At 33.6% G+C, this 13,605-nt stretch overlaps 1 protein-coding gene across 1 annotated transcript; it reads right to left on the bottom strand.

The window, feature by feature from the left end:
- Positions 1-11,419: 11,419 nt before the first annotated feature.
- LOC114266641 (protein CURLY FLAG LEAF 1) lies at positions 11,420-12,882 on the bottom strand. The gene is made up of 2 exons (XM_028207564.2): positions 12,558-12,882; positions 11,420-11,942 (listed from the first exon to the last, which is right to left on the bottom strand). The coding sequence occupies exons 1-2, from the start codon at positions 12,795-12,797 to the stop codon at positions 11,571-11,573; spliced, it is 612 nt and encodes a 203-aa protein (XP_028063365.2). The 5' UTR covers positions 12,798-12,882; the 3' UTR covers positions 11,420-11,570.
- Positions 12,883-13,605: the final 723 nt, after the last annotated feature.

Raw genomic sequence — 13,605 nt, 5'->3', positions numbered from 1 at the left:
CAGACCTGTCTAGGGTCTGTTTGGGGTTGGTTTTGCCATTCGTGCATTGCTTTATGTACCTCTAGTGTAATCCACTTCACTAGTTTCGGTATTCGGGCTATCTAGCTTGCATTGTGTGGCATATTTTCATGATTCGGAACCATTGCGCATCATGTTTCAGAGCTGGAAATTGCATGTTTGTAGGCCATCTTTCATCCCTTGCCATGTTTTGGTAGAGTGCATGTTATGCCTTAGGATCGGTCCTTTGCATCCGTGCATGTTTGCATGTGTTTCAGTAGTCTCATTTCCATCATATGGCCACTGATTTGAGTGTGGCTGAGGTCCACTCATATTGGTTTAAGTCTACCTTGCACTGTGTATGCCATGTTGCAATGTGTTGTGCATGTTATGTTAGCATTGTGTATGCCATGTCATTCCTCGCATTGTATATGCTAGGTTGTTAGTAGCATTGAGTATGCCATAGGTTGTTAGTTGCATTCAGTTCATGAGCATTATGCATGCCATGTAGTGTTAGCATTGTATATGCTTGGTGCATGTTTGCATTTTCATTCCTTGCATGTTTGCGTCATTTAGTGGCATTGCATCTAGGATTGCATGTTAGAATTGCATTCATGCATATCATGCATATTGTATTGTGTTTGGAGTAGGGTTTAGTCCAAACACGGGAAACGAGGGACGTTTCATACTCCAAGTGACGAAACGTGTCTCAATTCCCGGTCGCCGACACTCCGGATTATCCATGATGGAGTTTAGGCCTTGTTGCGTTCATATGTGCATTCATTTCACATCGAGTCGTGCAATTTGATTCCTCGGCCATCATGCATCGAGATGCGTGATTAATGGCACGAGGATTGAGGACTACACTCCCTAGAGCTTGTGCAATGACGGGGAGAGTGGTCGTGCACACATGTGTTGCAAATACCTTACTTTCTCTTTCTCTTGCCTTTGTTGCAGAAAAACCAGAAACTGGAGGCAGGAACTAGTCGGCCGACCAGCTTTTCTAGCAGGCCGACCACCTCTTTTGATTTTTCCCGCATAAACTGGTCGGTGGGTGGTCTCCAAGCCCAATAGCTGGTCGGTGGCCCTCCCACAACTTCCCAGAGTGGAGTTTCAGCCTCTCGGAGCTTTGTGCAAGTTTCTAGATTCAATTGCAAACAAAGGCGAGTCAATGCATCGCGATGGAATTTCCCGACGAGGCGAATCGAGCATGCATCTTTCATCATTCGGAACAGAGCTAAGGCGATCCATGAATTTGCATGCTAGTTTATTTGTTTTTCTAGTTAATTTGTTAATTAATTAGGATTTTGTAATATTTAATCATTCATTCGGACTGTAATTATTTATTCGGACTGTATTATTTATTCGGACCCTCCGAGCGAGGGCAATGTTGTAATAAGTGTGCGTGAGTGTGATGTATGTCTTCCAACCCCACTTCTTTCTCCCTTTTATTTACCAGCTTATGATGGTTAGATTAGGGCATGTTTCAATTAGCATACTTATGCTCGCATGTTTGCATCTATTCATCTGTTTTGCATGCACCGGGCTCGGTGCATCATACTAACTGCATTGTATTTCAATTTCGAGTTGAATACTTGTTAGTTGTAGCATTTCACATGCCATCTTTAGAACAGCCGAGCCTATTGTAGTCGCATTCCTGCATGTGTTGTATTAGGCATTTCATCATAGTTAGGATCATGCATAGATTTCTAACATAGTTTCTGTTTTGGCTTGGAGTACTCGGTAAGTGTTTATGCTTTAGCATCCTTGCATGTGTGTGAGTGACTGCCATGATAGCATGCTTACCATGAGGCTATGTGCTTACGTGATATACCTGCCTGAATGCTTGTGGGTGAAGGTTGGATTATTTGAATTAGAATAATGCATTGACTGTGAGTTTTAAGCCCACTTGAGAGTGGCAAATCATCTTGTTTTCTAAGCCCACCCGAGGGTGGCAAATCCACGTCTTAGCCTACTTGCGAGTAGCACTATCAAACCATTTTCAAAATAAACAAACATGAGATATGTTGTTCAAATTCAGGCGATCCAGTCTATACTTATATGCTGTGCGCATCACATAGTAAATCTAGGCTAATAACCGGAATAAGAATGCATAATGTTTTCAAAACCCGATATCATGGTTAGTAGAGGCCGATCTTTGATCGGGCGAGCGGGGGTGCTCACGAAGTGAGCTTCCCCAATCGTACCCAAGTTCCCGAGCCGAGACAACTTTGGTGATGACGGACACGTGGCCTTAGGCAAACGAGTCAGGGTTTCCTAAATTTCCCAAAATAAAATATTTAGGTGGCGACTCTGTATCTGGCAAAGCAGTCCATGTTTGGCACTTCTTTTAAAAAATCTGTTTTCAAAAACGATTTGCCGAATTTGGACTCTTTGATGATTCATCGATCTTGCATTGCACTTTGCGAAATTAGATACCGGACCGTGACATTTGAGTCCTGAGCTGTAGTGAGCCCATATGAACAAAACGGGATTCATCCTCCTGGGACATTCGGGGACGTCTACAGCTGCCTCTTCGGGCCTTTTTTTGTGATATCAATAAGAAATTGGTGTGCAGTTAGATATGGATATATGTTGAAAGTAGCTAAGTTGTTATGGCAAAATGTAGCTCCACCACAGGTACAATTTTTTGGCTGGTTATCTTGGAAAGACAAGGTTAAAATAGCATGGTTCTTGAATAATATTGGGGTCATTAGTAGGGATGGAAATTTGAAACCGGCCCAATGGGGACCCGACCCCCTGACCCCGAATTGAGCGGGTTTTCCCCGAAAAATACCCTCGACGGGACGGGGATGGTATTTAAAAATTAATCCCCGAACAGATTTGGGCCGGAGACGGGGATCAGTGTCCCAGCCCCGTACCCGGCCCGTCCCCGTCCCCGATCCCGGCCCGGTTTATCCCCGATGTTAAATTACAATTTTATCCTTATATACATATATATAAGCCACTGACTTCACTTTCTAAATAAATATATATATATATATATAAAGCACTGACTTCAATTCACCCTCAGATTATTCAATTCACCTTTACTTTCTCAGTCAGATTATTTTGAAACCCTCGTCTCTCAGTCAGACTCTCTATAATATATAGATCTATCTCATCTCCTCTCCAGTATTATTCAATTCACCCTTAGATCTCATCTCTCTCAGAGCATCTCCAACCACATCCTCTTCTCAAGAGGATGGAAATAATATTTTTTATTCAAAAAGTAAATATAGAGGAGGTCGCTATTCATTCAAACTCCAACCACAAACCTTCATTTCCTTCATTCAAACTCCAATCAAAAAGTAATTTTTGTTCATTAATAAATATTTAATTTTAAAATTTTTGTAAAATATATTTAATATTATACTCATTTTAAAGGTATGATTTCATACTTTTTATTGATGTCAATTTTATAAAAATTAAATTTACACATTAAAAGTTATTTCGAATATAATAAGAAATATAGAGTGAATAGTATTTTAGAGTCTCCTTCATTTTGTTCATCCTTCCTTTATATTTGAAGGATCAATCCATCTTCCTTCATTTAGGAGGAAGAAATGAAGGATGGGTTGAAGCTCAAAATTAGGAAGGATCCTTCATATTTGAAGTTTTGAAGGATGGGTTGAAGATGCTCTCACACTCTCGCACATCTCCTCCTCCTTAGCGGCGCCACCACGCCACTGTCTAAGACGCCGGAGTCGCCGTATAGCTCACGTCGCCGCTTCACTCTCGCGTCTCTCTTCCACCTCTGTCCACCCACGTCCGCCTCCTCTATCGTCCATCATCGCCGCCGATCTCCTTCTTCGTTCGTCAGTCACCAAACCAGATCTGAGATCTGTTGTCCTCTCTCTCCATGTGACACAGATCTGAGATCTGTTGTATTAGATTTTGTTAGCTGAGATCTCAATGTTGTTGATGATTTTGATAATCTCATAAATCTGATAATGTTGTTGATGATTTTGATGATTTCTTCGTTTAATCTCATGCTCTCTTTAAAAATTGTTGATGATTTTGTTAACTGATGATCTATGTTGATGTTGATTTTGTTTTTGTTTTTTGTTTTTTTTTTTTTTTTTTGCCGGGGAAATATCGGGGTCGGGGAAACCCGATCCCCGTTAGGGGACGGGGATGGAGACGGTAATAACTTCCCCGTCGGGGATCGGGGCCGAGGCCGAGGACGGGGGGGGTTTTACTATCAGGGATCGGGGACGGGGAGTGCGATCCCCGGCCCCGCCCCACCCCGTTGCCATTCCTAGTCATTAGAAGCAGTGAAGACTCTATGTGCCCCTTTTGCAAAGTTGAGGTGGAAACAGGTCCTCATGTGCTTATTCATTGCCCAAGAGTATGGAAGGTGTGGTCAGATTTGCTAGATTGGTGGGGAATAAGTTAGGTAACACCTGCAAATGTGGAGGGTCTGATGAATCGGTGGATGGAGGTTAAGTTCAAAAAGTTGGAGCTGCAGGTTTGGAAACTATTAACTTTTGCAATGTTGTGGTCCATTTGGAAGGTAAGGAATGATTGCGTATTCAATGGCCTTAATCCGAATTTTACTGATGTGGAGGAGATTGTAAAAGTAAGAGTGGCAATGTGAGCCAAATCAAGTTTGAAGGGTGTCAATTTTTCAATCCATGATATGGTCTCAAACATAAGGGAGGTTAGAGTATGCATTAGTGGAGGTTGAGATGGTCTAGAGTTGTGGAGTGTGGTCTGATATGCTTGTAAGTAGGGTGTGTAGCAAGTTGTTGTTCTTGATCTTTGTTGTTTGTTGCCCTGTTGCTGGTTGGGCTCTGAGCTATCCCTGCTAGTTGCTGTTGCTGCTGCCACTTGGTGCTGCTGCTAGTTGCTGCTGTTTTTTTGGTGTTGCAGTTGATTTTTTGGGGCTGATTTTGGTATCTTTGGGTGTTGATTTTTGATATTTTTGGGTGCTGATGATCGTGGTGTTGTTTGTTATGTTTTTGCTGTATTTTTTCATGGTTTTGGTTGGTTACTTACCAACTTTAATGGCGTACTAACAAGGGATTGGGCAGGCATATTAGTGCCAACCTAGTTGGGATTGGTATATCTTGCTATGATGCTTTTGCACTCATCTCTTTTTCTTTCTTGATATAATGATTTTTTTGTTCATCAATCAAGATTTATTATACCAATCAAAAAAAAAAAATTTGATATTCATATATAACTTTAATAAAATGACGTGGCAAGTTTATCTTATTAAGTTCAGCGTACTATTTCCTCCAAGCTTGCGATGCTTGTGGCTTTTAAGTATCGCATCTTTGAAACTGTGTTAACTTTGACAATCGTGTATTGAATTTTATTGCAATATGTCATTATATATATATATATATATATAAAACTACCTGGGTTAACTACCGCCAACAACAATAATAACAACCAAAAAAAAAATTACTAGGCTTTTTTTAAAGTAAAATTCATCTAAGTAAATTTTTTACTTTAGGCTTCATTTGGAAAGTGGATTAACCTTTTGACTTTTTAATTTTTTTGACTATTTTAGTATGGGACTAAAAAGCTTGGTTTAGAAAAGATTTTTAATTTTTGTTTTTTTAACTTTTTTGTAACAGAAAGAATATAATAATTATGAATTAGATGTGATACTTTATCTTATTAGACTAAAAAATTTATTTTATTTTTTATGACTATTTTAATTAAAAAAAATCTTCAAACCCAACTTCCCAAGCATAGGCTTAAAATGATAAGATCCAACTATATTGATTTTATGTAAAATTTTGGTGTAATGCCATATGTAATCTGGTAGTATAAGAGGATTTTGGGGGGTTAGCATAGCACATTCCCAAGGAAAGAGGTGTGTGAGTGAGATTGAAAATCTGAAAAGGGGAAAAAGATGCAAAAGGGAAGAAAAGAACAAAGAGAGCAAGGCTTGAGAAACAAGACAAATACAGATTCTTCTGTACTATAACACCCCCCCCCCCCCCCATTCTCTCTCTCTCTCTCTCTCTCTCCATCCATTTGATAAAAAGGATAGAAAAACTCAAACTCAAGCTCAACGGTGGGATGTGAGGCCCCTTTTTGCTTCCCCAAACACTGTATAAATCGCTTTGTCTTTGACCAACTCACATTACACAAAAGACAGTGACAGACTTTGAAAGAAAGAGGAACACAAGGAACGAGATAAAAAAGAGAGAGAAAAAAGAGTTTTCTTTTTTTATCTCTCTCTTTGTATCTGTGGTCTCAACTCACTCTATCACCATCTCTCTCTGTATATATGTCTCTTTCCATTTATCTCTAATTAAAGTAAGAAGGGGAGCTTCATTTTCAAATTAAGTATGCTATGCTATGGAACGATATTAAATTGATTACATCATTTTAATTGGTAGGTCAGAAGAACAAAAATAATATAAAAAATATATAAATTAAAAATCAAAACTTTTCATTCCAACATCTAAAATTACATAGACATATACGTGCAATGATCTGGTCTTCAAATATTTGAGAATAAGATTTAAAGTGTTAAATTCAAATTTTGTAGGAAGGGCAGGACACTATGGATCTGCCCGTCATTATTAACTTTAGGATTATCAAGAAAAAAAAAATCAAAAAAATAAAAATCATATATATATATGGAAAATGATTTAGAGCCCTAAAATCCCTCCCCCTAATTCCCCTAATTTCCTTTTCTGGAAACTGTTTTCTTTTTCTTTTCTTTTTTTCTTTTTTTTTTTTTTTTTTTTTTACTTAAAATGGATTTTCGGGGGATTCGGGGGTCCCCTTTCGGGGGGATGAATCACTTCCCTATATATATATATATGGATTGTGATCCTCTCACTCATCACTCTAACACCATCTCTCTCTCTATCTGACTATCTATCTGTCTTTGTCTCTTTCTCTCCATCTGTCTCTTTCTGTTCTGCCCTCTTAAGCCCTTTCCTGCTGAGATTCCTTTCTGTCATTCAACTAAAAGAAAGCTTCCTTTTTTTCTTTTTCTTTTTTTTTTTTCTCTAAATCTCTAAATGCAGAAATGGAATCTTTTAGGACGAAATAGGCTAAGACTAAGTTGAGAGGAGGAGAGACAGAATTGCAACGACAGGGAGCACCATTTGGTCGCAAACTGTATAGGCCAGCTTCCATGATAATGATCTTCCCTTCTCATTTCCACCTTTAATTTCTTCCTACCTCTGTCCGTTCCAGTTCCACCTGTTGCCATGGGATTCAAATTTGCTTCTTTAATTCACGGTAAATTTCTCTTTTAATTTAATTTTACTTTTATCTATGTTATTTTAAATTAAACAGTTGGATTTTTACACTTAATTTTTTTTTTAATTTGGTTATTTTGTTCAAATTGCACACAAAGAAAAAATAATTAACCAAATTTTAGACTGAATAATCAAATTGAAATTAAATTTATAGTGTAGGAATTAAATTATTCAAATTAAAACAATAGAGACCAATGTGAAATTTGAGTTCAATTTTAAAGGTAAAAAGTGTAATTTACCCTTTAATTAATAATACTATATATATATATACCAAAAATAAAATTATTTTCAAACAAAATTTATATATGTCTGGATGATGTAGTAGTGATAAATTTGCAAGTATAAAGTTACAATACGGAGTGTTTTGATTTAAAATAAAATGATCAAAAAAAATTAGATTGATACAATAATCGTAACTTTTATTTCATAGTATTTGTTTTAAAAAAAATATGAGCGATAAGTATATTTTTTTAAAATAAATCATTTATTTTTTGAAAATAAACACAGTAAAAATAAAAATATTATGATTATTAGATTGATCTAATTTTTTTTATAAATAATATAGAAGGAAAGCTCTATAAAATAAATAACAGGAATCATGATAAACTACATGGGCCAATCATTTTTTTTTATAAATTTAAATTTAAATTTGAAAAAAGTTCAACCAAAAAAATCTAATTATCACTTTAAAAAAGTATATTAAAAAAATTAATACTTTTAACCGTGTGGATTAAATTATTATTTTTGAACATGACTCATATCTTATTAAATTTAAATCTAATATATATTTAAATTTTGACATTTATTCTGTTATTTTTCTAATCATATAATTTTTTTTTTTTTTTTAAATGAAACAATATTTCAGTGGCCCACACAAGGTTAAAAACAGTGGTGGGGGAAGTGGGAACACTTTGAAAATAATAATAATAACTTAATCATAGAAGGGTGAGCAGAGACCATAGAGGCAGTGACCTTTCCCCCGTGTTTGTGTCCTTTTTCCAACAAAATAAAGCTGATCAAAATATTCCCTTTTATATTCCACTGTTCTGTATTATGTTTCTTTTCGTTTCTGCCTTGTTTTTGTTTTCACTGTTTATTGGGATAAATGGTCAACAAGAACTGCATGTACATGGTGGCTAATTTGGTTACAGTAGAAATATAAATATGTGCATAAAATTTGGAGAAAATTAGTGAAACATTTTTCTTTAATTTTGTATTATATGAGAGATTCAAGATATATTTTTTATTTAGTTAAGCTTTTTCAATATTTTTACTGAGAAAATTCAATTCAGAGAAATTTCGCTTGACTCAAAAAAAAATTTCGGCCCTAACTTAAAGAAATTTTGAAATTTCTCTAGTATGATCACAGAGAAAAATTGAAATTTTTTTTAATCGAGCAAAATTTTTCTGAATTGGGCAAAATTTCTCTGTTAAAATATTGATGAACCTTAATCTATTATGAAAATATTATATGTCATTTATCTTATAAAATCTTAATATTAAGAATCTTAAAAAAAATTCTCATAGAATTTATGTATGAAATAAATATTACTCAAATTTTATTTTAATTCTTTAAATTTTAATTTTCACTCTAATTTTAAACTGTAGGGTAACAATAAAATCACCTAGAAATATAAGTTAAATTTGGAAAATTTAATTGTTATAACTGGAAAATAAGGAATCAAAGTAAAATTTAAATAAAAGTTCAAAGCTAGAAAGTATAATTTACCCAGGTAATTATTTCCTTTCTATTATAAACTTTTTTTTAAAAGTTTTTTTATTTAATTATTTAATATGGATGTGGTTGTTGGTGGTATGTGTTGTTAAACTTTTTTACAAAAATTAATTATTCAATTCAATGTGCTTTTAATAATATTTATAAATAATTTCTTACTCATTGACCCCCCAAAAAAATAAGAAAAATTATTCAATTCAATGCTCACTTTATAGATCTAATGATGTATCAAAAAGATAATTAGTTAATAATTAGGGAATATTTAATTATTAATTAATCATCTTGTTGACACATTATTATGTCTATAAAGTGGATTTAACTTTTGAATCTAAGTAATTATATTAAAAAAATAATGGACAGAGAGGTGTGCACCAAAATTGAGGGGCACTTTGGGAAGAGACTAAAAAAGTCAACTTTTTTATTTTTTAGCCAAAAAAATCAGCTTTTTTACTCAAAAGAACCTAGTTTTTTGCCAAAAAAATTACCAAAAAAGTCAAAAAGTCAAAAAACTAATTTTTTACCAATTTTTCAAAACACCGCCGAGTAGCCCATACTTTGGTATTGACTTCTTCCCTCAATAAATTAAAGAAGTGTTGTACACAAGCTTCTTTATAAAGAGAAGCAAAAATCATAGGAAATGTCATAGAATGTGAATGATTAATTAGCTGGAACTTAATGGAAACATACAAACAAACATATGTCATTAAATGAATTAAATTAAAAGAGACGGTCCAACCAAGAGAAGAGTCACAAGTTGACACGCACCCAATTGATTTTGAATAAAAGAGCCATCTTCATTTCAATATTGTTTTGATATTGCTCACCTCAAGTTTAGTCAGGTCTTCCTTTCTTAAAATAGGCTTAGTGGTCGAAGGTTTTTTTGTGATCATAAGTCAAAAATTTAAATAGATGTCTTTTTTTATTGGATTTTTGAAAATTTAATATCTTTAATAATTAAAAAAAATTAAAAAAATTTGAAAATCTGAAATAAGAAATTAAATAATTTAATAATGGAGTCACCTCTAATCACTTACAGGTCAAATCCAACTAAAAAATTTAAGCACGTATAATCTGATTATAAAATGGGACAACCAAAAGGAGGTCAACCCTGTTACAATGATGATATTTTGATAGTTAGTGGAGGGTGGGTGGAATTATAGCCTTTTGACTTTAAACATTATTATTGTACGAAGGAGCACGAAGGAAAAGTTTGTGGCAGCCGGCAGAAAAAATAAAACAAAATATAAAGAAGGTGAGTTATTATCAAATTGTATTTGATAATAAAAAAAAGGCTGTTGATATATATCACCATATAATTTTCTTTTTTACAAATAGAAATTTTCTTATTACAAATTATTAATCTAAAAAGGTCCATTGACTTCAACGGTGACACTAGTTTCATTTGGGGTAATTTATTATGATTTTTTTAACTTTTTCTTTCTTATATTTTAGAATTTTTTTTGTTAGGGTGTTTTTGGCATAACTTAAGAAAAGAAAGTTGAGGGAGGTTTCTTGAAGTTAGCATATGTTCCATAGTTAAAGAGTCATCAATATTTTTTACATGCATTCCATTTCTTCATCCTTTTCTTCTTTGTTCAGGGAGGTGTTCTTCTTCTTCTTCTTCTTCTTCTTCTTCTTCTTCTTTTCTTTTCTTTTCTTTTCTTTTATTTTTAACTATGGAACTATGAAACTAGAAAATCCTTTGTTGGTAGGGATGTTGAATACCCTAAACTTGTAACCTGTTAGTTTTATTTTATAAAGTTTTCTATTTAAAAATAAAAAATAAAAACTTCAAAATCATGTGTTTGGTGTTTCAATGTCTCTGTGTTTTGGAGTATAATTTCAATTTTTTTGATTATTAATTTTCAGCTTGTTACAAATTATAAATAGACTTTTTGTACTTGTGTTCGGATCAATATAAAGCTGGGGGTGTGTCACATTCCAGGCTTATGGTTCAATTTACTACAACAATTATATTAACTTGCCCTTCATTGAAGTTCAAAAATAACTCGCCTCTATTTAAAAATTGAACTTGCCTAGGGTATGGCAAGAGGACTGGGTGTGAAAAAAGATTTATACAAAAAAAAAAAAAAAAGAAATGGGTAAGTTTTATTTTGAAATGAAAAGAAAACAAAATTCATATCATTCTACGTAAAAATATTATTTGTATAACAATATTCAGTAATTTATTTTAGCAATAAAAAATTAATATATACACAGATTCAGACATTATCAGTGGCATTATTTTAGAAGATTATACTCCAAACATTGTCAGACACTCAGAGAAGCATAAAATGGAATTTGCAGGATTTTTAAATCGGATGGAATTAAATCTTGATAAAGAAATAAATAAGTAATAAGAAAGAAAGAAAAAAAATAGATGGATGGCCTTCCCAGAAACAAAAATTTTAAAAAGAATAAAAGAAGAATGAAATCACAGTAAAGAAGATTAATAAAACTCATCATTTGTCTCATTTCATCAATCCACTACACTGAAAATCTCTCAGACAACATAGATGATGAAAAGATTCAAAAAGATTGGTAATAAAGAAAAAGGAAAAATCAGATGAGATGAGATAGATCTCATAAATTGAAATTAATCATGGACACCCATTTTCAGATCGATCAAAATGGAGCAGTTGACCACAACATTTGGGGCAAACAGCTCCGACTTGTTTGGGGACCATGAAATACATTAGACAGCTCTTGCAACCCGCAACCACCAGTACATGGTCATCTTTCTCACCATCCTCTCTCCGATGATGATGATGATGATGATGATGATGGTATTGTTGATCTCTTGAAGAAGATGATGGTGAAGACTCAGATGATGACCCTTCACTATCGCAAGAGCTATCTTCTTCTTCTGAATAAAAGTTACCCCAGTACTCCGCCGCCGTCACTGCTGCTGTCCTGGGATCCTCTTTTGCTTTCATCCCTGTCCTCCAGTTTATGTAATATATCTCACCAGTCTGCAACAACAATAACAAATTGTAATCATCAATGATGTTGAACTACAAAACCAACATACTAGCTATGAAGGAAAGATTAAAAACTGGAATTCTAACAACATACATAGAAACCGATTACAGAACCCAATACAATCAATCTATGGATCAACATATTAGATAGTGAGGAAAGTTTTTTGTTTTTTTTTTTAAAAAAAAGCTTGTGATTTAAAAGGCTCTCAACAATGTAGCCTAGTCAAAATAATAAGCAAAATAAAAAACCCATCAAAGAAAAGTATGGAATGGTTCTACCCAGAAAAAAGTTTTTCTTTTCTGGGGTAAGGAAAATGAAAACTCATAAAGGAAAACTATTGAATGGTTCAACCCATAAAGTTTTTTTTTTTTTTTTTTTTTAACTCTTAGCTTTTTCTGGGGAAGAAAATAGATACTGAAGGGAGAAACTTTTTAGGATTTGGCTGTGAGGTGGAAAAAGGAGATAGGAAGACTTAAATGAGGACAAGGGCAATAAAGAAACGGCATTTAAGAAGAGCAAACAAGAGAGAGATCTCTAATATGGAATTTGCATTTAATGGAAGCTGAAAAAGAGAATATATGTATATATATGCGAGAGAAGTGTACCTTTAGATCGAGACATTGTTCCCAATAATAAGGGAGAGAAAGGTGAGAATTGAGGTCTAAGATGGCATCGTGGGACTTAGAGAGATGATTTTCAGGCGAATCTGAGGATGATGATGATGATGATGAGAACCCAACACCACCACCTGCGTCTGTGTCATCGGCGATGTTGCTGTATAGAGAACAGTTTTGCAGAGATCTCTCTAACAATGCTGTGATTATCGCCATGTTTGGAGCTGTCATTATTACTACTACTGCTACTATCTTCCCTATCCAAACCCGAAATATATACTCAAATCCAAACCCAAGCCTAATCCTCACGAGTAAGGATCCTCTAGAGTGATTTTTTCCTAAAGTTTCCTAGAGTGCTACATTGTGTGGTTGAGATTTACTGGCAAGTCACATCAATTTTTTTTGATGTGACTTGCCAGTAAATCTTAACCACACAATGTAGCACTCTAAGAAACTTTAGAGAAATTTCACTCTAGAGGATCCTTGGTGAATCCTCACCTCTATATGAGGAAATTGAGAGAGAGAGAAAAGGGAAAGAGAGAGAATTAAAATGAGGATTTTTATTTTATTATGAACTTGGCCCAGATTAAAGGATTATTTGTGCTTTTGAGGATAAGAGAAAAAAACGACAAGTCCACGCTCCTTTTTATGCCTTTGAGGATATTTTTATTTAGAGGAATCCTATACCAACAAAATTTTTATTTATATATAAAATGATTATGTTTTTATGATTTTTTTTTTTAAATAAAACATACATTTAGTATTCTCCTTATAATTTTATAATGTTATTGACACATAATTGTAAATGTATTTTATATATAAATTTTATGTTTCGTTTTGGAACAAGTTATTTTAGTAATTTTTTTAATTTTTTGGTTAAAATATGAAGGAAAAAAATTATTATATTTGGAATGATTTTTAAATTTTTTAGGAAAAAATATGCAAAAAGTAAAGAGAAAATGAAAATTTTGATTTGTTTTTATAATTTGTTGAACTTTTAACTTTTTTAATAATTTTTTAATTTTTAAACTAAGATGTG

This window comes from Camellia sinensis, chromosome 5, assembly GCF_055761805.1.
Source record: "Camellia sinensis isolate YWXY chromosome 5, ASM5576180v1, whole genome shotgun sequence".
Taxonomy (NCBI): Eukaryota; Viridiplantae; Streptophyta; class Magnoliopsida; order Ericales; family Theaceae; genus Camellia; species Camellia sinensis.
This window is presented reverse-complemented; position numbering and strand designations above follow the sequence as displayed.